The sequence below is a fragment of the Gracilinanus agilis genome, chromosome 3, assembly GCF_016433145.1.
Source record: "Gracilinanus agilis isolate LMUSP501 chromosome 3, AgileGrace, whole genome shotgun sequence".
Taxonomy (NCBI): domain Eukaryota; kingdom Metazoa; phylum Chordata; class Mammalia; order Didelphimorphia; family Didelphidae; genus Gracilinanus; species Gracilinanus agilis.
The window spans coordinates 246,930,218-246,955,014 of NC_058132.1; the positions used below are offsets into that span (position 1 = coordinate 246,930,218).

At 34.3% G+C, this 24,797-nt stretch overlaps 1 protein-coding gene across 1 annotated transcript in view; it reads left to right on the forward strand.

The window, feature by feature from the left end:
- Window positions 1-24,797, forward strand: part of ATF2 (activating transcription factor 2) — a 101,849-nt gene that overhangs the window by 67,196 nt on the left and 9,856 nt on the right. The window contains exons 9-10 of the mRNA XM_044669774.1: window positions 16,936-17,085; window positions 19,495-19,701. Of these exons, the coding sequence (XP_044525709.1) occupies window positions 16,936-17,085; window positions 19,495-19,701 (357 nt within the window). The remainder of the gene's footprint in view (window positions 1-16,935; window positions 17,086-19,494; window positions 19,702-24,797) is intronic.

The window sequence follows — 24,797 nt, forward strand, 5'->3', positions numbered from 1 at the left end:
CAGCTCTGTGAAATGATCACTTGGAGTGGGGAAAGATTTGAGGTAGATTGGCCAAATAAGCAGGCTTTTAAAATAATCCATGTAAGAGGTGATAAAAGCCTAAAATAGGCGGTGGCTATTTGAATGGGAAAGAAAGGATGGAGTGGAGGTAGAAATGACAAAATTTGGCAACTCTTATTGGATATGAAGGACAAATGATATTGAAGAACTGAGGATAATGACTTTCACCAGAATTAAGAACCTGGACTTTTACTGTTCTGAACAGAGTAAAATTTAGAAGAGGAGTGGGTTTTAGGAAAGAGAATGAGTTCTGTTTTGAATAAAGTGAGTATGAATTGACTAGAGAACATTCGTTTTTAAATATCTAGGATGCAATTAGTATTGCATTTAACTAGACCTGGAGAGATTAAGGCTAGATATATCTAGATATGAGAGTCTGATGACAGCAGAGATGATTAATTAAACTCATGGAAATTGGTGAAGTCACTAAGAGAGAAAAGAACTCAGGACAAAGTCTTGGGCATGATATGAATGAAGAATCAAAAAAGGAGACTGAAGGAATGGTTAAACTAGTAGGAGGGAAAACCAAGAGAGAGCCAGGTCACAAAAATACAGAGTGAAAAGTAGAAGGAGAAGTTGATCAATAACATTACTCACTGCAAAGAAGTCAAAATGGATGAGGATTAAGAAAAGGCCATCATTAGATTTTGACACGTAAGAGATCATTGATAACTTTGGAGCTAGTAGTTTCAGTTGTATAAAGTTGAAAAGCAAATTTTAAAAATGAATGATAATAAAGTAAGAGGCGGAGAGGCAATAAACATTTCTCAAGCATTTGATCAGGAAAGAAAGAAGTGTTAAATGGTCTATATCAGTGATGTTAAACTCAAATAGAAATGGAATTGATTAAATCATACATAAAGATCCCTGCGAGTAGCATAGTGACTTAGAAAACTACATATTAGCATTATCTGTGTTTTATTATTTTTTGTTACTTATTTTCCACATTTTAATCTTATTCAGACAACACTGATAGTATTTTTGGCTGCTTGCAGCCATTGACTACATGTTTGACACCTCTTGTTTGGGAATAAATTTATTATTATTTTTAAGATACATAGTCTGGTCTGCTAGAGAAGGTAAGTGGGAAAGGTATTAAAGATAAATATAGGGGAAGCTAGGTAGCACAGTGTCAGGCCTGGAATTTGGAAGGACCTGGGTTCTTCAGACACTTCCTAGCTGTGTAACCCTGGGCAAGTCACTTAACCCCAGTTGACTAGCCCTTACCACTCTTTTGACTTCAAATTGATACTTCAGAAGGTATGAGTTTAAAAAAGAAAGATTAAAAATAAAGGAGTTGATCGGGCAGCTATGTGGTTCAGTGCATTGAGAGCCAGACCTATAGACGGGAGGTCCTAGGTTCTTAGCTGTGTGACTCTGGGTAAGTCACTTAACTCCAATTGCCTAGCCTTTACTATTCTTTTGCCTTGTAACCAATACACAGTATTGATCCCAAGATGGAAGGTAAGAGTTTTTAAAAAAATAAAGGAGTTGACCTTGGAAAAGAGAAGGATCAACTCTTCATCAGAGACTGAAATAAAGCAGAAGAAAATTGAGTTGATATCAAGGGGGTCAGGAGATATAGAGGGGAAAAAAGGAATCTTATCATGAATGGTCTCTATTTTGTCTGCAAAGGACTGAACATTGGACCTAACTGGCTGACTGAACAGTAGCGGAACACTTGACTGATCATAAAGTGATATGTAATAAGAATAAACAATTTGAGAATATAAGATGGAGTTGTGGCTAGAGAGCATATTGTCTAGGGGCAAGGGGCGGGGCACCAGCTGAGGTTTTAGTGAATTGTATGCAAGCTCAGTAAGACTCAACAGTGTAATAGGATACACTTCCCCAAAATTATGATAATCTTCAGCTACACAAAAGAGACATAGTTTTTACATTTAGAGGTAATAGTTCTGTATTCTAACCTCATTAGACTACACTTAAAAGTCCTGAGTGTTGCATTTTAGGAAGAACATCAATAAACAGAAGAGCATATATGGAATAAGAAAGAAAGGAGAATAGTTAGCTGGCTGAAGATTATACCATATGAGTATGATATTCATTGAAAGAATTGAGTAATATTAATCCTTGGAAGGAAAAGACTTTGGAAATAATATTTAAAATACGTTCCCAAATAACAAATAAATGAAATGAAAGTACTAAATAACTGCTGGGCACTGGTGACTTTAAAAAACACAGAACTATTAGATAGTCATAAAAGCCACTCTTTAATTAAGGAAAAAAGGGGGACAGGGTTGAGTAGGCCTTCTACTCAGAGCTGCATATACGCCTTATGCAGAGTCCAAGGATTGAACTCTGCTTGCTCTGGGCCCTGACCCCCTGAGAGTGCCACCATGCTAGATGACCACTCCTAGGAACAAAGGAACCTATATGGGAAGATCTAGGGGATGGGAAATATGATGGCCTTATCATACTGACCTGATACATTCAATCTTGGGAAAGGAATCTTAGCCAGAGGCTAGGGTTTAAGGGAAAGGGCTCATTACAATGGATACCAAAGGGTGGTCCTTGCCCACGGGTGTCTTCCTGGGAAAGAGTCTCTGATACAATGGGCAAGACTACCTAAGGATATTTAGCATTTGCCATAGGGTCCCTTATTCAGTCTTGAGCTGCTAGCCTGAGATTCCCTTCAGGATAGATTCTCACTGGAATAGGGAACTAGCAAAATCTTTGGGGGTCTTCAACTTACAAGCTATTCCTAAAACTTGGGGTTCATTAGATCCCACTAGGCCGTAAGTTTGGAGTCTTAGATTCCACGTCCCCAGCAATATAAATACCACAAAAAGAAGACTGTCCCTACCATGAAAGAACTCAACATTCTAGTGAGGGAGACAGTATAGCAAATAAGGAACCAGAGACCTAGGAAAAGATATTTTGGTCTGGGAAATCTAAAAGTTAGTAAGTTGAAGAATAAGGAAGTTAGTTGACACAACATATCCATTTCAAAAGCACTTAGTATTGAGTTGCTCTAAGTTCCCTTTTGTTCTGGGTTTCTTCCAGCTGAGGCTGGAACTTTATAATGTAGACCAGTAGTTAACAATATTTTTTGTTTTTCAAATCAGTTCACAAAAAGTGGTGTGAGCTTCCAGGCTAATTTTATATTCTTCTAATAATATTCTTTTAGATTTCGTTATTGAGTACTTACATTAACTACAATGATTTTTTTTTTTTGGTCCCAAAAATCCCTAAACTAAAATTTCTATGATAAATCATAATTATAAAATAGAAAATTTTATTTCACCTATAATTATGAAAAAAATTATTATAAAACTAAATAGAAAATAGTTTAAAATATTTTATGTGTTGTAGTCTATAAGAATTAAAAACAAGTAATTCAGGAATTAGGGATTAATAATAGTTTTCTTAAAGACTTCATATTAAACTTGTATTTTACAAATTTTATGGAACATCTTAACAATTTTTTAAAAAATAAAACCCTTACCTTCCATCTTGTAGTCAATACTGTGTATTGGCTCCAAGGCAGAAGAGTGGTAAGGTTAGGCATTGGGGGTCAAGTGACTTGCCCAGGGTCACACAGCTGGAAAGTGTCTGAGGCCAAATTTGAACCTAGGACCTCCCAAATCTCTAGGCCTGGCTCTCAATCCACTGAGCTACCCAGCTGCCCCCTGTCTTAACATTTTTAATGAAATGAGTTACAACTTAGAATGTTTAACGTAATATAAAATAATTATATGTAAAGGTAATTTTGATGTTGGAATTTTTTAACTGTTACGAATAATATTGATATAGATGGATATATTCAATGTTTATTTAAAGCCATATTGGTAATCACGAAGGCCACGTACCTGTTAAGATGTACTTCAAATGCCCCACCATTACCTCTGCCCACCTGGCTTGTTCCGCAGGAAAAAAAGCATCTCAATCAAGTTCTGAGACTTTATACCTCTGTTTACATGATCACACTTCCTGCCCACATGTATTACACAAGAGGAATCCTGGGAAATGTAGTTTTCAAGTCCTCTAAACGGCCTGTTCAGCAGGAAAAGGTGGGGCATTTTGAATTAGATCTTAGCAGGACATAGTTCTTTTTAATTCTCAATATGGCTATTAATAAAACACTAATATCTTTAATAATATCCATCTATATTAATTTTACTCATAACATATCTAAAGAGTGCCAGTATTTAAAAGTCTTTTATCTAGTTTCACATCAGATTTGTTTCTATATATTAATTTAAAACAAAAATAAAGTGAATATGCACACTCATACACATGATGGAGAATAGCAGAATTATACAACCTGTCTTGCTAAGAGATGAAATTTTTTTTAGTCATCTAAGCAGTGACAAAAATGAATATGTTTTAAAGTACTTATTTTTTGGCTAATGTTAAACACTATATTAAATAATAAATGCACTTTAAATTCAGTTTGGAGTCAGGAAGACCTGAATTCAGATGTGCCCTTAGACACTTCCTGTGTGACCCTGTGCAAGTCACTTAACCTTCATTTGCTTCACTTCCTTCATCTGTAAAATTGATCTGGAGAAGAAAATGGCAAACTACTCCAATAGCTTTGCCAAGAAAACTCCAAACTGAAAAGAGCCAGACATGATGGAAAAGGACTAAAAAACAAATATGTAAAATTACCCTTTGTAAGAGATTCTTATCTCTTCAGATGTCTTTCTTTTCCACCATTAGCACACCAGTTATAATCTCACAGAAACTCTACTGAACCAATAATTGAATGATCAGTGTCACCAAATCATTCATTTGAAATTCTGCTAAATAGAAGAATAGTAGCATAAGCAGAGGATAAATGTAAATCGAGAATCAACCTTAATGTTGCATTAAAAGGCAGCTTTGTGGATGTTTATGATGATTTCAAGATAACTTTTAATGGTCATGCCCAGCAGTCATATTTTCAAATAGCCCAGTCTGACAATTACACTGGAAAAAATTAAGGAAACATACATAACGCTGTGATCACATGATTACACATCTGATAAGGCACTATTATAGGATAACGGGACTAGAAATTTTACTTTGGTGTTATATACAGAACATAACTGAGGATGTACGTGTATCTAACCATGTTTTGGGAATTGGTTTGGGACCAAACTGTGACACTTTGGAAACAATTTGACAAATTGAGAAACTATGAGAACAAGTATTTAGTCAGAAATGGCAAAAGTTTAATGTAATTGATGCACAAACAAAATTATTAACTTTGAAAAAGCACAGAACTATTAAATAGTCATAAAAGCCACTCTTTAATATAAGGGAAAGGGGGAACAGGGCTGACTAGGCCCCCACTCAGAGCTACCTGCCACGTGCCTTATGCATAGTCAAAGCATCAGGTTAAAACCTGATGAGTTATTTTGATTTGCTTTTCTTAATAGTTCAATATTCTTTTAAGAGGTGTTTTCATATTCTTTGAACATTGATCTGTTAGGGAATCATAGCCTATAGTAAATCAGAGTAATGTAGAAATACACAAACACACACGATTTTTGACTCTACCACCATCAAATAGCTATAGGTATCAGCTTACAGCACTAACATTACCTGATTCTTCTTATGTAATATAGGATATAATATTCATTTAAATACTATTTGCTCTTCTCCACTCTTCCCCAAATGTCAGTCGGTAATTGTTTCCAAATATACTCCCTTAGTTTACTTTTGTCCTGTGATCATTAGCATGTTTCAGTCTTATCTCTTTTACTTGATAAAAGTTAGCTTCAGATTATCATTATTTCTCCTTGGATTTGAACTTAGGCTCTGCTGCCCTTTAAATATTGTAGCTATAATTCTTCATGATCATATTTCTTAATTCTCTCTTCTCTAATACATCAAATTTCTGTGTTAACTAGTCATCAGTCCTTAGAATATAGAATATAGAATATCTGCCAAGTATAAGGGCACTGTGGCACAGTGGATAAAATACTGGGCTTGGAATCTGGAGGACCCGAGTTCAGATCCTCAGACATTTACTGTGTGACCCTGTGCAAGTCACTTAATCCTGTTTCCCTTATTTTCCTCATCTGCAAAATGAGCCAGAGAAGGAAATGACAAACCACCCCAGTGATTTGGCCAAGGAAACCTCAAATAGAGTCACAAAGAGTCAGACTAAACAACAACCAACCAAGCATTGGTTAGAGAGGGAAAAGAATAGTTCCGGTGTTCATTGAGAAAGTAACTTTTTAAAGATTTGTCATAATAACTAATGAGCATTCATAGTTCTACAAAATTAGGCAGCTTTTTAAAAAACCAGGATTCATCACAGTATTGGGTTATTTAATTTTTAAAAGCATCTAATTTTTTTATGATTTTATTTTGTATGGTACTTACATGGTACTTGTTACTAGCTTTGCTGTTGTCTGCTTATGAGTGAGTTGTCAGATTTATATACAACTATAATTTTTAAGGATTAAAATTATTTGAAAAATATGAAAAAAATTAATATATGAAATATAAACAATATAAACTATCAAGAATGTTATCAGATTTTGTGTGTTTTGAGTTGATTCTTACTCAGATTTGTTCATGCCTAGGTCACGATAACATTCATAAGAACCCTAAAAAGTACATCATTCAAATATTGTTATTTCCATTTTTTAGGTAAGCAAACAGGTTCTGTGACTTTCCCGAGATCTCATATCTTGGTGGAACTGGGAATTGAAAGCTGGTTTTCTGGTTCCAAGACCAGTTTGCTTTATACTTCTTATACCATATGACCTTTTCAGTGATATAAATGCCTTGTCATTTTTTTTGGTGGGCAAGAGAGGGTGTTATCACCATTTACATCTGTGTTATAATCTTAGAATTATGTCATTGTTAACTTAGATGGATTTTTCATTATTCTGCAGATACCCTTGGTTCATTTACTCTGTAGTTCAAGCTGTTGTTGGCCAAAGGAAAACTAGCTTGCTTCTTATTCCCAGGCCGTAGCTTAGGAAGTTACCATTTAGGTGTATAGCCACTAAATTCTTAAAAAAAAACTGTTAGGGTTCCACTAGAACAGTGATGGGGCAAATTATGGCCCCACAGGCCAGATGTGGCCCCCTGAAATGTTCCATCTGGCCTGCTATATTATTCCTAATCTGACGAATACAATGAGTAGGATACGATACAACGAAACTTTGAAAGAGTTGCCTTAGAAACACTGACAGATGAGCATTTTCTTTCCTTTGGCCCCTTCTTTAAAAAGTTTGCCCATCACTCCACTAGAGGATTCAAAGCTAGAGTTCATGATAAAATGACCTGAAAAAAGTTCCAAAAATGATCTACCAGAAATGACAAAACAGTAGTAATTAAGAAGAGGATTTTTCCTACAGCTGAACAAAAACTTGAGAAATTGTCCAAATAGGTATTTCAAATTTTAGATTTTCATAATCCTTCTGACATGTTATTTCCTTATTAGAAGAACCAAAGGGCAGTGGAGAGAGTACAATGAAAAGCACCCAAATCCAAATCCTGGCAGGATTTGGCATGACATGGACAATTCTCTTAATTCATTCCATTTCCTTATCTATAAAATGGGGATGATACTTGCATTATCTCCCTCAGTCTCCAGAACAAAAATTCTCTGAAGTAATTTTAAAGTATGCATGTACATCTTTAAAGATAATATTTGTAGAATGCTATGGTTATCTTTCAATTTTGTTACCAGAAAAGCATAATCCGGATTAAGAATGAGTTTGGTTTTTTATATGTTGAATCTTTAAATACTGTCTGTAATGATATTGAATAATTTTCAATTATTTGAGTATATTTGTTCTAGCCACCTAAAATATTGATTATCATTAAAAGGTTATTTAATATTATTAAAGTATTTTATTATATTAAATATTAAAAATGTTGATATTAATATTAAATTAAGTAAATGAAATATTTAAGAGGTTATTTAGTATTTAAAAAATTAAAAACTTGGTGTCAGTTCAGATCTTAGCTTCACTATTTGCTGCCACTGTAGTCATTGATGTTTAACTCAGAGCCTCAGTTTCCTTATTTGTAAGATAGTAATGATAATACTTGTACTGCTACATTATAGAGTTGTAAGGACCAAACAAGATCATGTGAGCAATACTTGAAAACTGTACAAATGTAAAGTATTAATAATAACTTCTTACCAAAACAGGTATAAATTTCCTTGTTTTCTTTTAGACTAAACATTTAAAATAGAATTTCTAAGAAAATGTTCATCATCTTAAGAGTTTAATTTAAGAAGACTTGTTAAATTGTTTAACTTGTACCCTCCAGTATCATTCTATAAAGACTTGTGTGACAAACTGAGAAATATCTCTGTACACAGTGGTAGTCGGTAGGTTTTCTGCAGGGGGTTTCTACTGAGAGCTGACAGAGGGCAGCTTGGCAAATGTTCAGAAACCTACATTAACTCGGTTGAGCCCGGCATGGAACCTTGTGTTCAGCAGAATTCTTCTGACCTGCCTCTCTGCATGCCGAGCTAATCAGCAAACACCTAATGAGCCCACTCCAAAGAAACAGACCCTCTCCCAACCTACTTCATTTTCCTATGTTCTCTGGGGGTAGAGAGACAAGACTTCATGAGGACTGATGATGCTGCAAAGACCACAATAATGATAATTAACTTGCTGAATTTAGAAGATTATGCTGTTAATTAGTTGCAAAATAAAGATAAGTAATAGAGCAGCAGATGGTAGGATAACACCCAGGAGAAGGAGGGTTATTACTCTGATGAGCTTTTGTGGCATATATGAAATATGGATCTGACTTTTTCATAAATTGTTTCTGGAGAATATTATCTTATTTCTGTGAGCTATGATGGAGTAGTCTATTCCTACTAAGTTTTGACAGATGTGATAAGGATTTGTTTTCAAGGGTTCAAATAAACACAATAGAACTTGAATAACAAACTAGCCAAATTACCTGTTTGAATAAATATGGCAGAATTATTATCCAGCTTGGGTAAACCTGACTAATTGTTCGTTCTTTCATTAAGTAGTGCTATATTTATCCCTGAAAACTATTCTTCAGATTTCATATTGCTGTATAGTATGGTATATAGAGTGACAGTTCTCAATTTTCTTTACAATGGATTCCTCATTATAAATTTTTGCTTAATTTCATTATACATATTACACAGAGAATGCATTATTTTTCCTACTAAATTATATTTAAATAACCTTCAATTCCCAGCTACTTACTGTCACTTTACAATGACTTTTTTACTAGATCATCATTTACCTCAATAATGATTGTCTGACATTTACCTTATTCTTGTTGTTTTTATTAATCTTAAGCTTTTAAATGCTAGAATTGTCCTTAAACCCTGTTTTGGTGAGAAGTCTTTATTTTAACATCTCTAAGATGTAGAAGAAAGAGGACTGCACCAGGAGCCAGGAGACCTATGTCCTTGCCTTGTGCCTGTCCCTGACTGGCTGTGTGGACAAAACCTTTCAGGTCTCTTAGCTTCAATTTCAGCATCTGGATTAGATGATCTCCAAGCTCCTTTCTAGTTTTTAACTTTCTGTGTTACTATAAAATGTATCTTGTTCATGTGTAATTTTTTTTGGAAAATACTTTTCATTTGGATATATTCTGAAACTTCCCTTATAAAAATAGTTGTCTATCATTATTAAATATAATATTAAGATGTTATAGTAAGTTTTATATATATATAGTTAAATATTTAGAGTAAGTAGCTCTTCAGCATACAGTATTTGTTATTTAATGGCATATTTTTTACATTCATATACTTAGATTTTTAAAGCATCTGTGTTATTAGTATTATCTCCATAGTCAAATATTTAGAATTAGTTATGTTGTTGTTGGGGAAGGGGTGTGATCTTCATTTAAGTTGTTGTGTAAGCTTATTATAAGCTTTAAAATAAATTGACAGAAACTTGAAGCAGTGTTAATTAACCCTTGCAATTCTCTTCTTACATTTTATACCCAGTGGCACACTTTTCAAGGCAGATCCATTGTAATCAATGTAACAGCATGGAGCAAACATTAGAGCTTCCTCACTGGATACATACTGTATACCCTAGGGCAGTCAAGAGAGGATAATGAATGAATACTGATGCTGCTTTTAAGTGCTCTATCAGGTAGTAACTTGCCCTACTAAAGATTATTCAAGAGAGTGATGTTTATGTACTTCAGACTCCCCTATGTGCTATAACTGTATTTCATTAATGTTAAGAGTTAAGCTATTTTAACGATAAAACTTTTATATGCTCCTTGGTTCTATGGCATGTTCTTCCTAGGAAGCTCCAAATGCTTTAGCTAGACTAATCTACTGTGCTTTACCTCACTAATATTAGATGATTTGGGTATAGAGAAGGCACCAACTTAGTAATTGAGTATGTAGTATTGTTTTAAAAATCTGAAAAACTCTTTTGCCCTCTGTACACTCCAAAATCTTACCAAGTCTTATCTCCACTGCTTTCATCTCATCAGTTTAGTTTTTTGCTGTTGTCCCTGCCCAAGGCCATCTTCCTTTTTGGCACCTCCATCTATCTAGGTATTACTGTAAGCCACTCAGCTCCACACCATCTTGTAACAGTTCTCAGCTCACCAATGTCCTAGTTTCCTATGCCTCTGAAGTACTTCTCTTTATAAGCAGGGGATAAAACTAGTGAAGAATTTAGAAAACTGCCCAGGGTCACATAGCTAGGAAGTGTCTGAAGTCATGTTTGAACCCAGGCCCTCTCAACTTCAGACCTGACATTCTATCCACTGAGTTGTCCCAATAACTAGTATTTGTATAGGTCTTACTGTATGCCAGGCCCTATGTTTACAAATGTTTACAAATATTATATTCTTAGAGCTTCCCAAAAACTCTAGGAGTTAGGACCTCTTATTAACCTCATTTTATAGTTGAAGAAACTGAGGCAAAGAGAGGCTGACTTGTCCCCAGCTAAGTATGTGTCTGAGACGGGATTTGAACTCAGTCCCCTATCCACTGAACCACCTAACTGCTAATAGATTCTAATAATTTCTTGCCCAGTAAGCTTAGGTGTTCCCCAAAACTCTGACTTAGGTCCTCTTCTCTTTTCTCTCTTTCTTTTCTTAGTCTCATCACCTCCATGAATTAAATTGTCTTTAGGCAAATGACTTCCAAAACTATATTTCCAGTCCCTGGCTCCCTTCTGAACACCAGCACCACATTGCCACCTGCCTGTAGGACATCTTTCCCTAGCTATTTCATGGGCATCTCAAACTCAGCTTTCTTAAAATAGAACTTATTTGCCTTCTCTCCTTAACATCTATCTTCTTCCAAGCTTCTCCATTTCTGTTAAGAACTCAAATAACCAAGATTCACAACCCCCAAATCATCCTTGATCTTTCCATTCTTCTTTCCTATATCTAGTCATTTTCCAACACTTATAATAGATTCTACCTCCATAATATCCCCCTCCTAATTAATCTTGCTTCTTGTCTTTTCCTTTGTAATTCATTCTTTACCCAGCAGCCAAATGAATATTCCCAAGATAACCCCCTCCTCAGTAGTTCCCTCTTGCCTTCAACATAAAATGCATATTCTATAGCAGTGATTCCCAAAGTGGGTGCCACCGTCCCCTGGTGGGTGCTGCGGCGATCCAGGGAGGTGGTGATGGCCACAGGTGCATTTATCTTTCCTATTAATTGCTATTAAAATTAAAAAAAATTAATTTCCAGCAGGCTAGTTAATATTTTTTCTGGAAAGGAGGCGGTAGGCCAAACAAAGTTTGGGAACCACTGTTACACAGCCTAACTTTTCAACAAATTAGATTCTGCCTAATCTGCTCGTTTTGTATTTCCCACCTTTATGTACCCTATGATTCAACCAGACCAACTTAATAGCAATTGATATTTTCTACTTAACATTTTATCTTCCATCTGTGTTTTTGTACAGGTTGCCTTCCATTATCTGGAACTCACTTCCTCTCTTAACATCCTTCTTGGAATCTAGTTTCTTTCAAGATAACTCAGTGTACTACCTTTTGTAGGAGACCTTTCTTGATGCCCATCCCTACCCCCCGTTTTTAGTGTTCTAGCCCTCAACATGATTTTATATTTACTTCTGTTTGTATATCATGTATTCCCTAAGTAGAATGTCAACTCCTGAAGGAGCAAAGGGATGATTTCATTTTTATCTCTGTATCTCTTTCACATAATAAGTATTTTCACAAATGCAAATTAACAAAATTGGGCCAACCTAACCATTATTTGTGAAGATTTAGGAGTTAAATCCTTGAAATTATTCCTCTAGCAGTACATTATTCGTTAAATTTTTTTTAAATAGAAATAAGGAAATGATTTTATAATAATTGACTTTATTCAAGTTGGGGAAAGCAGCTTTGCCTAGCGGAGTGAGTTCTGTACTCATTTAGTCCCTCCTTTGAACATTCTAAGACATTTCTAATTGGTGGATAGCTAATTAAGAGGTAGTCCATCAAACCATTTACCCCTTCCCATCCCAACAGGTGGACAGATGAGGGGTTTGTCACATATGCAGGAAAAAAGAACCCTTTTCCTCTGCATTTATTAACTGAACTCTGTTGAAAAGAAAGACATTCTTTGACATTTCTAAGGACAAAGAGAATGCAAAAAGCTGTAGACTATGAAGAAATCTCTGACCCAGACCCATAATAATTCTCCCTAATAAAATAGGAATTGATTTAGGGCCTTTCTACCCTAGAGCACTGATAAGACAGTACAATATATGAAAAATAAATTCTCACAAGCTGCTGGGTGCACCTGGCAAAATTATGTAACTTCTTTCAGCCTTAGTTCTCACATCCAGAAAATTGGAATTAGAATAATAAGATTTTTACAAATGAGATCACATAACTATTGTTATATTAGCATTCTATCTCCTGCCTTACTGTTTTGCAAAGGCTGCTGCACCTCAATACCTAGAATGTACTTCTTCCTCACTACCACTTATTAAAACCCCTTTCTTCTTTCAAGGATCTCAGTTTAGGTGCCACATCCTATAGAAGACTTTCTAAAGCTCCTTAGTTATTAGTGTTTTCTTCCACTTAAAATTATCATGTGTTTACTTAGCTGTGTAAATGTTGTATCCACCTCCTATTAGAGTGTAAACTTGTTGAAGGTAGACTTTTTTTTGTGTCCTTAGCCCCTAATACTATGTCCAACCCATAGAAAGCACTAGTAAATCCTTGGTGAATAAATGAAAGTATTATAATACTTTATACCAGGTGTTTTTGTTTTGTTTGTTTGTTTGTTTGTTTTATAAAATCCTTACCTTCCCTCTTGGAGTCAATACTGTGTATTGCTCCAAGGCAGAGGAGTGGTAAGGGTAGGCAGTGAGGGTCAAGTGACTTGCCCAGGGTCACACAGCTGGGAATTGTCTTGAGACCAAATTTTAACCTAGGACCTCCCGTCTCTAGGACTGGCTCTCAATCCACTGAGCTACCCAGCTGCCCCCTTACCAGGTGTTTTTGAATGAGGAAAGTGTTTTGTTATTTTTACTTCTCATAGCCATATTCTTGCAAAAGCCCTGAAAACCGTTTAAGATTTTTCTCGTAAGTCAGTTTAACATATATGCTTTGGCACAAATCTTTTTTGATATGAACTCTTAATATAGAAACAAGTGTTTCTTCAGCAAAAGTTCTGGTATCTTGTTTATTTTTTCCCTGGTTCCAAGTCTCATTTTTTATGTTAAAAGTTTAGCTTAGTGGATTGAGATCCAGGCCATCCTATGTTCAAATCTGGCCTCAGACATTTCCTAGCTGTGTGACCCTGGGCAAATCACTTAACCCCCCTTGCCTAACCCATACCACTCTTCTGCCTTGGAACCAATACATAGTATTGAGTCTAAGATGGAAGGTAAGGGTTAAAAAAAAAAGTTTAGTGGATATGGAGCGATGACATTTTAAAAATTATTTTTAAAAAAGAAATCATAATTTGAAAAATGCTTCCACTTCATTCAGAGTAATGTTTATTCTCATCAAATTGAGTTGAACCGGGTTCATAGATTTAGAATTGGAAGGAACCTTAGGAATAGGTCCAGTTTCCTCATTTTACTGATGAGAAAACAGAAGATAAGAAACTCAGTTATTTGTTCACACAGATAGCAGCACATAGCAGAGTCAAAACCCAAAAGTTGGTGCTCAGGTCTTCTCAGTGTGGTTTTCAAGGAAATATAATAAATACCAGTGCATTAGTTGCTACTAACCAGGGCATTACAATTTTTTTTTTAAAGTATCTTCTGGAATAAATTAAACAGTTCACTCCTTCAGTTTTCAGATTTAATAATTTAAGGACACGTGAAGTCATCATTTGCTTTAGTACTTGTTCCTCTGTGCTTTAGCAGATTTTATGAGTTGGTGGGACCAAAAACATTCATCACATGATTTCCCATCCTGTGGCATATGAGTATAACTGAAATTAGATAGACTGTTCCTGGGTGACAGACACCATACGTCACCCAACCTGTAATCTAGTTTTTTCTGGATTGTTGTAGAATCTTCTCAAACTTGTATTTTGTTGTCATAGTTTTTTGAAAATCTAGAATTAATCAATCAGCATTTATTAAACACCTACTGTGTGCCTTGGCACACTGTGCTAAGTACTTGGGATACAAAGAAAAGCAAAAGATAGACCTTGTTCCCAAAGAACTCACCGTCTAATGGAGAAGACAGCATGCTGAGAAAAATTTACAAATTATATACAGGATAAATTGGAAATAAACAACAGAGAAAAGGTGCTAGAATGAAGGTGTGAGGGGGAGAAGGGAAGGTAGGTAGAAGGAAGGTTGAATGTGAGAAAGGAGAGAGGAAGGTAGCGGTCACCAGCCCTGGCAAGGGGAAATTGACCAGAGCCCTTCGGGGCTCAAATAAAAGATCAGAGAGCAAGTTAGGGTTTAGAATAGGTTTTATTTAGATTAGGAAAGGGAAAAGGTTAGGTAGATGAAAAGGGACTAGAGAGTCCAGGATCAGAGAGAGTCAGCCAGCTTCCAGGCTCTAGAGAGCAGAGCATGAAAAGGCGCCAAACTTTCTCTTTGATACTTTCTTCAACACCTTCCACAAAGGAAGTGGGAGGTGTCGGGGAAAGTTGTAGAAGGGAGTCCTGGAAGTTGTAGTCTCCCAAGGCTTACAATAATTTTAAATGCCACAAAGGAGGATCAGCAAAAGCTTCTTGCAGAAAGTAGAACTTTATTAGAGACTTTAAAGAAGTCTGGGAAGCCAGAAGACAGATAATGGGAGAGAGTGTAACCTTCTTGCCACAACGAACTATTACAGTTATTTATTGATTGAGCAACTGTAATGACCTATTTCACATTTACAAAAGGCAATCATAAAAGCTTCATGAGAATTCACACATTATAATGCACTGGTGGTGGTGGGATGCCCAATCAAGCTTTGGGAAATGTAGAATTGAGGAACCAATTTCAGTCATTTGATAAATACCAGGTTCTAATTATTGAAAGTACTGGGCAGAGGATACAAAGAAATATGAGACATAGACCTTGCCCTCAGGGAACTGACAGTCTCCTTGGGATGGAGACAAGATATCTACGTGTGAAATTGGTCACTAGCACAGAGAGTGATAAATGATGTCCCAGGTGAATATTCAGATTTCCAACTTAGATATTCACTTCATTCTGATGTCATATCCAGGGGATTTTTTGAGTGTGATGACATCTTTGCTCATGAATGAAAACATGTCATAATGAACTTGAGATAGTGTGAACCCAGAGTTTGCTTGAATATATAGAAAGACTTCATTATTCATTCCTGAGTCATTAACAATTAAATGGTGGTGAAAAGGGTCAAAAGAATCATCTCCCGGCAGCAGGTAGGAAAATTCCAGGACTAGAAATAGATTTTCTTTTTTTTTTTTTAATTTTTATTTTTAAATATTTTTCCGTGTTTACATGATTCATTTTCTTTCCCTCTCCTCTTCTCTCCCCACTCCCAGAGCCGAGAAGCAATTCCACTGGGTTGTACAAAGGTTGTCACTTGATATCTATTTCCATATCATTCATTTTTGCTATGGAGTGATCTTTTAAAGCCTAAACCCCAAATCATATACCCATATATACAGGTGATAAGTGATGTCATATGTTTTGCTTTTGCATTTCTATTTCCATAGTTCTTTCTCTCAGTGTGGTTAGCATTCTTTTCCATAAGTCTTTCAGGAGTGTCCTGACTTGTTACATTGCTACTAGTAGCAAAGTCCATTACATTAGAAAAAGATTTTCCTTACAGATGCTATAGGATAAATATTCTTGTCCTAGGACAATGAATTAATGAGATAACAAACAAGGATTTGCCATTTGCCACATATGATAAGAGTTCCAGGTCATGTGTGTGCATGTGTATATACACATACATACTTCTATTTAGAACATTGTAGTTCAGCTGTAGAATGTATTCTATTAAATAAAAGTTTAGATTACATTTTAATTTGTAGTCATTTATCTGGTTGAGCACAATAACTTAGATTTCTGTATTTGTTAGTAAAGGAATCTGCATTTTACTTTTTTTACAAAATGGCCTTCAAATAATTAATTCAAAATAATTTCTAAATATGTGCTTCATTATATAAGTTTATTTAACTCAGTTTGAAGACTGGGGATCTTTAAAAAAAGTTTGATTCTATACATGGTTGGTACTAAAGGCTTATTTTAAATAATAGCTTAATTAGAAATTAGTTTTGACAAAATTTGAATGCCTCCAGACTTAGTTACTTTCTTTGATTTTGCCTTTCAATGTAGCAAATCAAAACCAGTTTTAAATTATTTAATTTTTAGTGCTATTGTTTCTTTGCTGCTTCATTAGCCAGATAAGTAATTGCATATTATAATTATCTGTGATATGTCTTTTTTTGGGGTTGTTTTTCTTTTTTTGAAGGGTTAAGCATAATTATTATAGTATGTATTTTAATTTTCAGAGATTAAAAGCTGCTTTGACTCAGCAACATCCTCAGGTAACAAATGGAGATGCAGTCAAGGGACATGCAAGTGGATTGGGTAGGACTCAGTCAGAGGAATCGCGAGCACAGTCATTACAACAGCCTGCTACATCCACAACAGAAACTCCGGTATATTTAACCTGACAACCCCTGTTACTCTTTATCCTGTATTGTGTTGTGATTGTTGCTGCCTCCTTTTTTCTTTTCTGTTGAACAGATTTTTAAGGGCTAAATTGCCATAATACATGACCTTATCAAATGTATCTTTAAAGATGATGCTTCTAAAGTTTCATGTTCTTTGACTCCAAAGTGCAGTAAAAGTTTGAGGGAAAGACCTACTAAAGTATTGATGGTAAATTAGTAGTGAATGCTAGTCAAACATATGTGCACATATATACTGATATGGAAGAAGTATATTTCATTTTTCTAAAGTCTTAGTAAAATTCCTTTATTTTTCAAATTTCATGAAACATTGGCCTCTTTCTCTGTGTGTCTTTTTCTGTATCTTTGTCACTCACAGAAAATAATTTAAAAAAATCAATGTTAGCACTTATATAAAGCAGTAATTTGTTAACTAATGAAGGACTTTAGTGAAGAATATAAATGAAAAAAATCAACCACTTTCCATTTTTCTCTAAGAGAGAGTTATGCTAGGTATTATTATCAGGAAATTCAAGAGGATTAGAAAAATCTTCAGGCCTGATACCAGGAGTAAATATATTTTCTTAATTATCAGATACTATTATGTTCTGAAATTTTAAGGATTAAGCCTTTTTTAACTGGTTATCTATTTCAAAATTTTACTATATCTTCATGAATTTTAGTCTGGGATATCTTCTACCAAGATGGCAGATTTTTGATTTGTATCTTCAGCTATCAGTTGGTTCTTACCCTGCCTGGGACCTGATTCTCAGGAAACACATGTTCTCTTCCTATCACCTCTCCCTGAGCTATTCTTCCATTGTCACAGTATTCTGTAGCATCATTTGTGTGAAAGGACCGACAGTGTATCTTACAATGTAGGCTTGTGATTGGGTCATGACATTGGCAAGGAGTCTCTATACCAGCGGTTCCTATTCTGAGATCCTTTAATTTGGTGGGGTTTTTTTTTCATATTTGTGAACTATTACTGGTTTTCTTTATAATCTTAACATTTTTTATGCCCTGAAAAAGGGGTATGTTTCACCAGACTGGCAAAGGGCCCATTTCACAAAAAAGGTGAATAGCCTTCTGCTCTAGGAAATTGAGTAGTGAGAATTGGATGGTCTGGCCTGTAAAAAAAGAATGATTCTACTCCCTTAATAAATACCACCACCTAAAAAGAAACAGAATTCAAAATTATACTTACACATCAATATATATTTAATATTATGTGTACTTGCTAAGTAACAACGACTATTCTAGGCATTAGAGGCACAAATAAAAATGGAATAATTCTCACTCTCCAGTAACTTGTAATCAGTGCAGGGATGGGAATGGCATGAGCTCTCTCTATTTCTCTCTGTTTCTCTCTCCCCTCAAAAGTCTTAGTACAGTTTTAAGTTATTAAAGTATACATCTGCACTAAGACTTTTTGAACATTCTGTATGAGCACATAACAGAATAAATGGAAATTTAATGAATACCAGGTAATTAGTATCATGTAGAAGTTAGGCCTTGAGCTGAGTCATAAAGAGAAAGACTGCTATGAGACTCCAGGCATAAAAGATGGGCTAGTACAAAGTCATGAAGACTAGTAAAAATATGTGTGTTTAACTTGATTGAAGACTGTGGGAAACAGAGCCTTTCCTTTGAGTCTTGAAAGATAAGGTTAAGGTCAAGTCTTGGCTTCAGAAGTTAAATAGAGGAGTTTACATTTTTTTCTTAGAGGCAGCAGGAAGCTGTTAGACTTAGAGCTTGGGACTGACAATCAAATTTTCTGGTTAAAAAATGGAATTTTATAATATGTATCATATGACTATCTGTTGAATTTGAATAAGACTTTTGTATATCCTTAAGTTAGTGATTTCTAATCATAAACTAATAAAACCTTGATTGTAATATGTCAAATAATAAATACTCTAATAAACTTGTTAATGTATACATAGAAAAATTGGGATTCTGAAGAAAATTACTTTTTTCCATTTGTACCATTCTTTTTTTTTTTTTTTAAACCCTTACCTTCCATCTTGGAATCAATACTGTGTATTGGCTCCAAGGCAGAAGAGTAGTAAGGCTAGGCAATGAGGGTCAAGTGACTTGCCCAGGGTCACACATTTGGTCAGATTTGAACCTAGAACCTCCCATCTCTAGGCTTGGCTCTCAATTCACTGAGCTACCCACCTGCCCTGCACCATTCTTTTGAAAACCTTTTGTAATAATCTTATTACACATCATTCAATTCATAAATCAAATTATATTCTCAAAAATAAACTCATGTGGCTAGAGACTGATAACCAGTTTTTAGCCCTGGCCCCTTGTATTGAAATTGTATGATGGCAGACCTTCTCTAATTTACCTCTTTCACTAAGTAGAATAAATATATATTTTTTATTATAGGCTTCTCCAGCTCACCCAGCACCACAGACACAAAATACAGGTGGGCGTAGAAGAAGAGCAGCCAATGAAGACCCTGATGAAAAAAGGAGGAAATTTCTAGAGCGAAATAGAGCAGCAGCTTCAAGGTGCCGTCAAAAAAGGAAAGTCTGGGTTCAGTCTTTGGAGAAGAAAGCAGAAGACTTGAGTTCATTGAATGGACAATTGCAGGTATGGTCTATACAGACATTTTATACCTATAAACAAAGCATTTCAGATTTTGTGAGTTAGCTATCCAAACATCATAGGAGATAAACTTTGGTTATGCTTTGGATCTATAGCAAATGTAGCTTTTAAAAAAAACTTATTTTAGAGATGAAGTGATTTGTACTTTTTAAAATAGCATCCAAACTATTTTTGTAAAAATGGCAATACTGATAGAGAGATTAAAACAACAACAAAAACAATGTTTAGCTATTTAGGAAAAATGGGTCCCCATCCTTACCAGAACCCTCTTTTTAAGGTTGTGATATAAATTAACATAAATTTAATTTTTAAATTAAAATAAAAAACATTATTGCTCCTAGAACATCTTTTGTCTTTTTTTCTTTTGGTTTGTATCACAACTATGAAATTGCTTCAGTAGAGGTTTCTTGTTTTTAAGTTCCTTTGTTCTTTTAACTGTAGTTTGTTTTTTTGTTTTCTTTAAAGTGAATATAGTGCTCGTGAAAGGTGCCAGATTGACAGCACTGGAAACTGAAGGCCTCTATTTATCCACAGACCAGGTACAATACGGCCAGTGGCAGTGCAAGCTTCCGACACTGCCCTGCCATGTGCCTCAGCTCCATTTCTGAGAGACCCATTGCGGTGCAAGCTTGTCTAGATCCCATCCGTGTCTAGTTTTTTATTTCTATACACAGACTGCCAATGAGGGTGCCATTCAGTACCATTTCTTTCTAGTCATCTTTTTAGTGCTGTGGATAATTTTCCACTAGAAACTTAAGTAAACTATCCCATTATAACAGATCAGACATGATAGTAAGGGACTTCAATTATTTATAACGTAGCTTGAATTAGAATCATCAATAAAATTTTTAAAGTTTCCCCAAACTATTTATTCCCAATTTAAAACAAATCTTTTATATACTTATAATTGATGAGCTGAGATTTTTTTATCTGATAACTGCCTTTCAAGATTTTCAATAATATGCTTATTTTTGAGTATTTAGATGAAATATACAGCATCATAGATGGTATATAGTTATGATAGTTTTAAAACGAAAGGTTTATGACCTGGACTTTATTTTCATGAGTTAAAATACATTTAAAATCTTGATGTGGATAGTTTTAAAGATTATTATTGTAGCTTTCGATATAGAAATTGTTTTGCCTAGTGTTTTTTAATCATTTATAATAATTTAAAAACATTGTTCTCATTCTGATCATAACGACTTAATAAATACTAAGTTATATTAACACATTTTTGTTACATGGAATAAATTAGTAAAAATTATTAGGGAAAATGAGATCTAATAAAAGTACCACTTTTAAAAAATTTAAATATAAGGTTGTAGGGGAAAATAGTTTTGTTGAAAGAAAGAGATGTTTGTAGATAGTAGACTATGTTATAATGTGTTATAAAGACATTCTGAAAAATGATTTAAATACTTAGTGATTGTTAACTTCCAGTATTATTGATTATAATTTTTAAGTTAAAATTATGTAAATTATATTTTTCTCTTTGCCCTTTTCTAACATAAAATCATCCACCTGAATTTTTATTACTCAATTCACTTGGATTTGAGGCTGTGCCAGTTTTCTGCCTGGAGCACATATTTATGGTAGCATTAACAACTTTTAATGAGATATTGATGTATCCTTAATTACACTGCAGCAGTAGTAGCCACTGCTATAATAACAACAATGCTTTATTGTTTTTAGAAAAAGTTAAGAGGATTTAGCATTCAAAATAAATTAATTCTTTAGTTTTCAGTAAGCTAAGTTTCAGATTTTTTTTAAAGAATTGCCTGTGTCTGATTTCATAAGGAGCAATAAAAACTAGGGAAAGGACAGTTTCAAACTCTTTTCTGACATAATTTGATGAGTAATCTCTACAGTTACATAAATTTTAGACATCTAATACAAACAAATGAGAAAATGGTGAGGGGAGGGGCACAGACCTGTGATCTCAGTAGAGAAAAGTTCATTTATTATTCTACAACTTTGTGGTATTAGAGAGGAGTTTGCCTGGGCCACTGAAATATGAGACTTGATTTTCCTGAGTTTTCCTGACTTTGAGACTAACTTTCTATCATACAAAATAGCCTCTCACACAAAAAAAGTTAGAAATACAAAAAATTCTTATAAAAAAAAGTAAGCAGTAGACTTTGGCTTCTAGAGCATAAAGAGTTAACATGCTTATAGTAGATTCAGGGGAAAAGAAATTTCTTTCAGTCTGCCAACAGCAAAACCATTAACTGTGAAGAACAGAATGACTTGTAAAGAAAATTGAATGTCAAAGAAATAATTAAACCGTATTTTATGTAAAAACATAAATCAATCCTGCATTTCCTTAATAATTCTTCACTTGACATGCTGGCATAGCTGATCAGCATAGTGGGCAGTAATGACCCATGATTGCTTATATGTTGTATTCAATAGTAAATCTAATAAGTTTTGTGATTTGACTTTTCATATTAAGAGATTTGCATGTAAGGGTTTAATAGTTCATATTTTCCTTCCTACCTAAATTGACTCATCTATATTTTATCACATTTCAACTTTCTTAAATGGTTTGTTATTACAGGTAACTTTGATCTTTTCCACAATTTTTTTTTTATGAAAGTATTTCTAGTGATCCAGATCCAAACCTTGAGTACTCAGTTATAAATTGTTTTACTTTTTTGTTTTTTAGAAAGACAATTTAGTAGATAACCCCAACTATATTATTGTTGTGCATTGTTTAATAGCAACATGCCCATTGTTTTTTGCTTTTGCCTGAATTGACTTTTAAAATTTTCTCCCACTAGGAAATAGCTTTTATTATTTTAAAATTTTTATTGTTGCTTTTTGTTTTTATACCATTTATTTCTCCTCTTATCTCAACAGTGAACCCATACCTGTTCCAAAAAACATTTACCAAAAGCCAAATGACATAGTGACCACATCTCACATCCTTAGCTACCTACCTCTTCTGAAAGGAAGGAGGGAGGTATGCTTTATTATCAGTTGGCCAGGACTGAATTTACGGCACTGTTGTTCAGATAGTTTATTTTCATGTTTTTAAATAATTGTCCATTGTTGAGTTAGGCTAATTATTTAATCTTCCTGGGCCTCAGTTTTATCTCTTAAATGAGAGGATCAAACTAGATAGTCTCTAAAATCTGTTCCAGCTGAAAATCTATGAGCCTTTCACTTTATCTGCTTTAAGTTTTCATTATTTCACAATTATAAGGAAAAGAGCAGAATCCTTTTTTTATTAAAATTAGTTTTCCTACATTGCTTTCATGATTAAAATATTAGAGATGTGCAGCTTATTAAACTTTTTAAAGTTGAGGTCTTACTTAAAGTTGTATGAGATCTAGACCTATTTAAGCCTAGCACATCGATTTAAAAAAAAGAGACAATGAAAGAGTAAGGCAGAATTCAGTAGATGGGTTAAGACAGAGCTAAGTTGGATATTTCTCCACCCCCTCAATTTTTCCTTATTAGCAACATTTTTTTCCACATTAGTATGTGAAACAGATAAAAAAAATTGTCTTTCTTGATCTTCTGTGGTATTTAGATGAGCTTATTCCCATCAGAATAGGCAACTTTAAATTTTTTTGAGAAGAAATCGGAACAACTAATGATGACATTAAAATATATTCATGTTGAACTCTGGAGACTATTTGAATGTGTGTAATACTGACCTGGAATTTTATTCAGTTTGGTTTTCTTTAGTACACCTCATCAGTCATATTTTTCTTTGAGAAGAGACTTTACAAATTTATGAATTCTTTATTGTTTTTATAGCTAAAGTAATGATTTTAAATCTTGCATTATACTGGTTCATTTTAGAAGCATAGACTTTTAGATTTAGAAGATCCTTGGGAACATGGCATAAGGGAAAGAACATTGGTCTTGGCTTTAAAAGAATGAGGTTCTAGGCCTGGCTCTACAGCTAATAGTGGTTTGTCCTAGGCAATTCTTTTCACTTGTTTGAGTTTCTGTTTCCTCATCTATAAAAATAATAGTAATAGTATTTCTGCTATTTATAAGCATTAAAGCATTATGTAAACATATGTTGCTGTTATCATCTAGTTACTCCCTCCCCTTATTTTACAGATAAAGAAACTGGAGATCACACAGCTAGTTAGTGGCATGACTAACAACCAAGACTTTTATCTGAAGTGCCCAAACTGTGCCATGTTGCTTCATATTCTGTTGATGTGCTGAAAATTGCATAACTTAATCAAGGATCTTATTATTCTTTTTTCTTAGTGTTTTAAGTATATAATTTAGATACTCTTGATGATCATGTATTAAGATTTTATTTCCATTTTGACTGGTTAATTTTGCCCACAAATAGTCAGTAAATAAGAATTGTTACATGGTAATTGGATATTGTGATGAGTAAAAAGAAGCAGCAATACAGGGAAATAAATTATTCAAAGGAAAAAGACCAATCTATGATTAGTTCTCAGATTTTTCAAGTAGTGATAGACTAGAAAGTCATAGATAACTGTTTTATGAAATGTATGCCTTTGAGACCATGACCATCCAGAATAAATGGATCGGTTATCCTGGCATGATTTCATCATACTGAGTTTTCTTCAAAGGAACAGTATAAAGAATGTCGTTAACATGATCTGGCAATATATATTTGACTTTTAATTACCCATAATAATGGAGAATAGCAATGTAAGGAATCTAGAAATAATTTATACTTGACTTTGGACTAAAGATTTACCATCTCTCCAAGTTTTAGCTGCTTAATAATGCTTTGTTTAGGTTAATGATACATTTTGATCAATTTTACATAGCACTCTTTATTTTTCCAAATGCTTTCACATTCATTATCTGGAAATTAGAGTGTGATCTCCTGAGAGTAGATTAGACCCAGAAATTGAGTAGGAATAAGATAAAGAGGGTCTATAATAGTTTCTGAATTATGGAGCTATTTGCAGTGGTGACTTGAGAGGTTTTTCTAAAATCCACAGTTCCCACTTCCAAAGTTTTCAAGAATCCTTTGTATTTCTCTTGTCAGATTCCTCTGTGATTTGAATTAACCTTGCTTGTTTTCACTTAAGGAAAAGTAAAAATTATTTTGTTACTAAATGTACCCC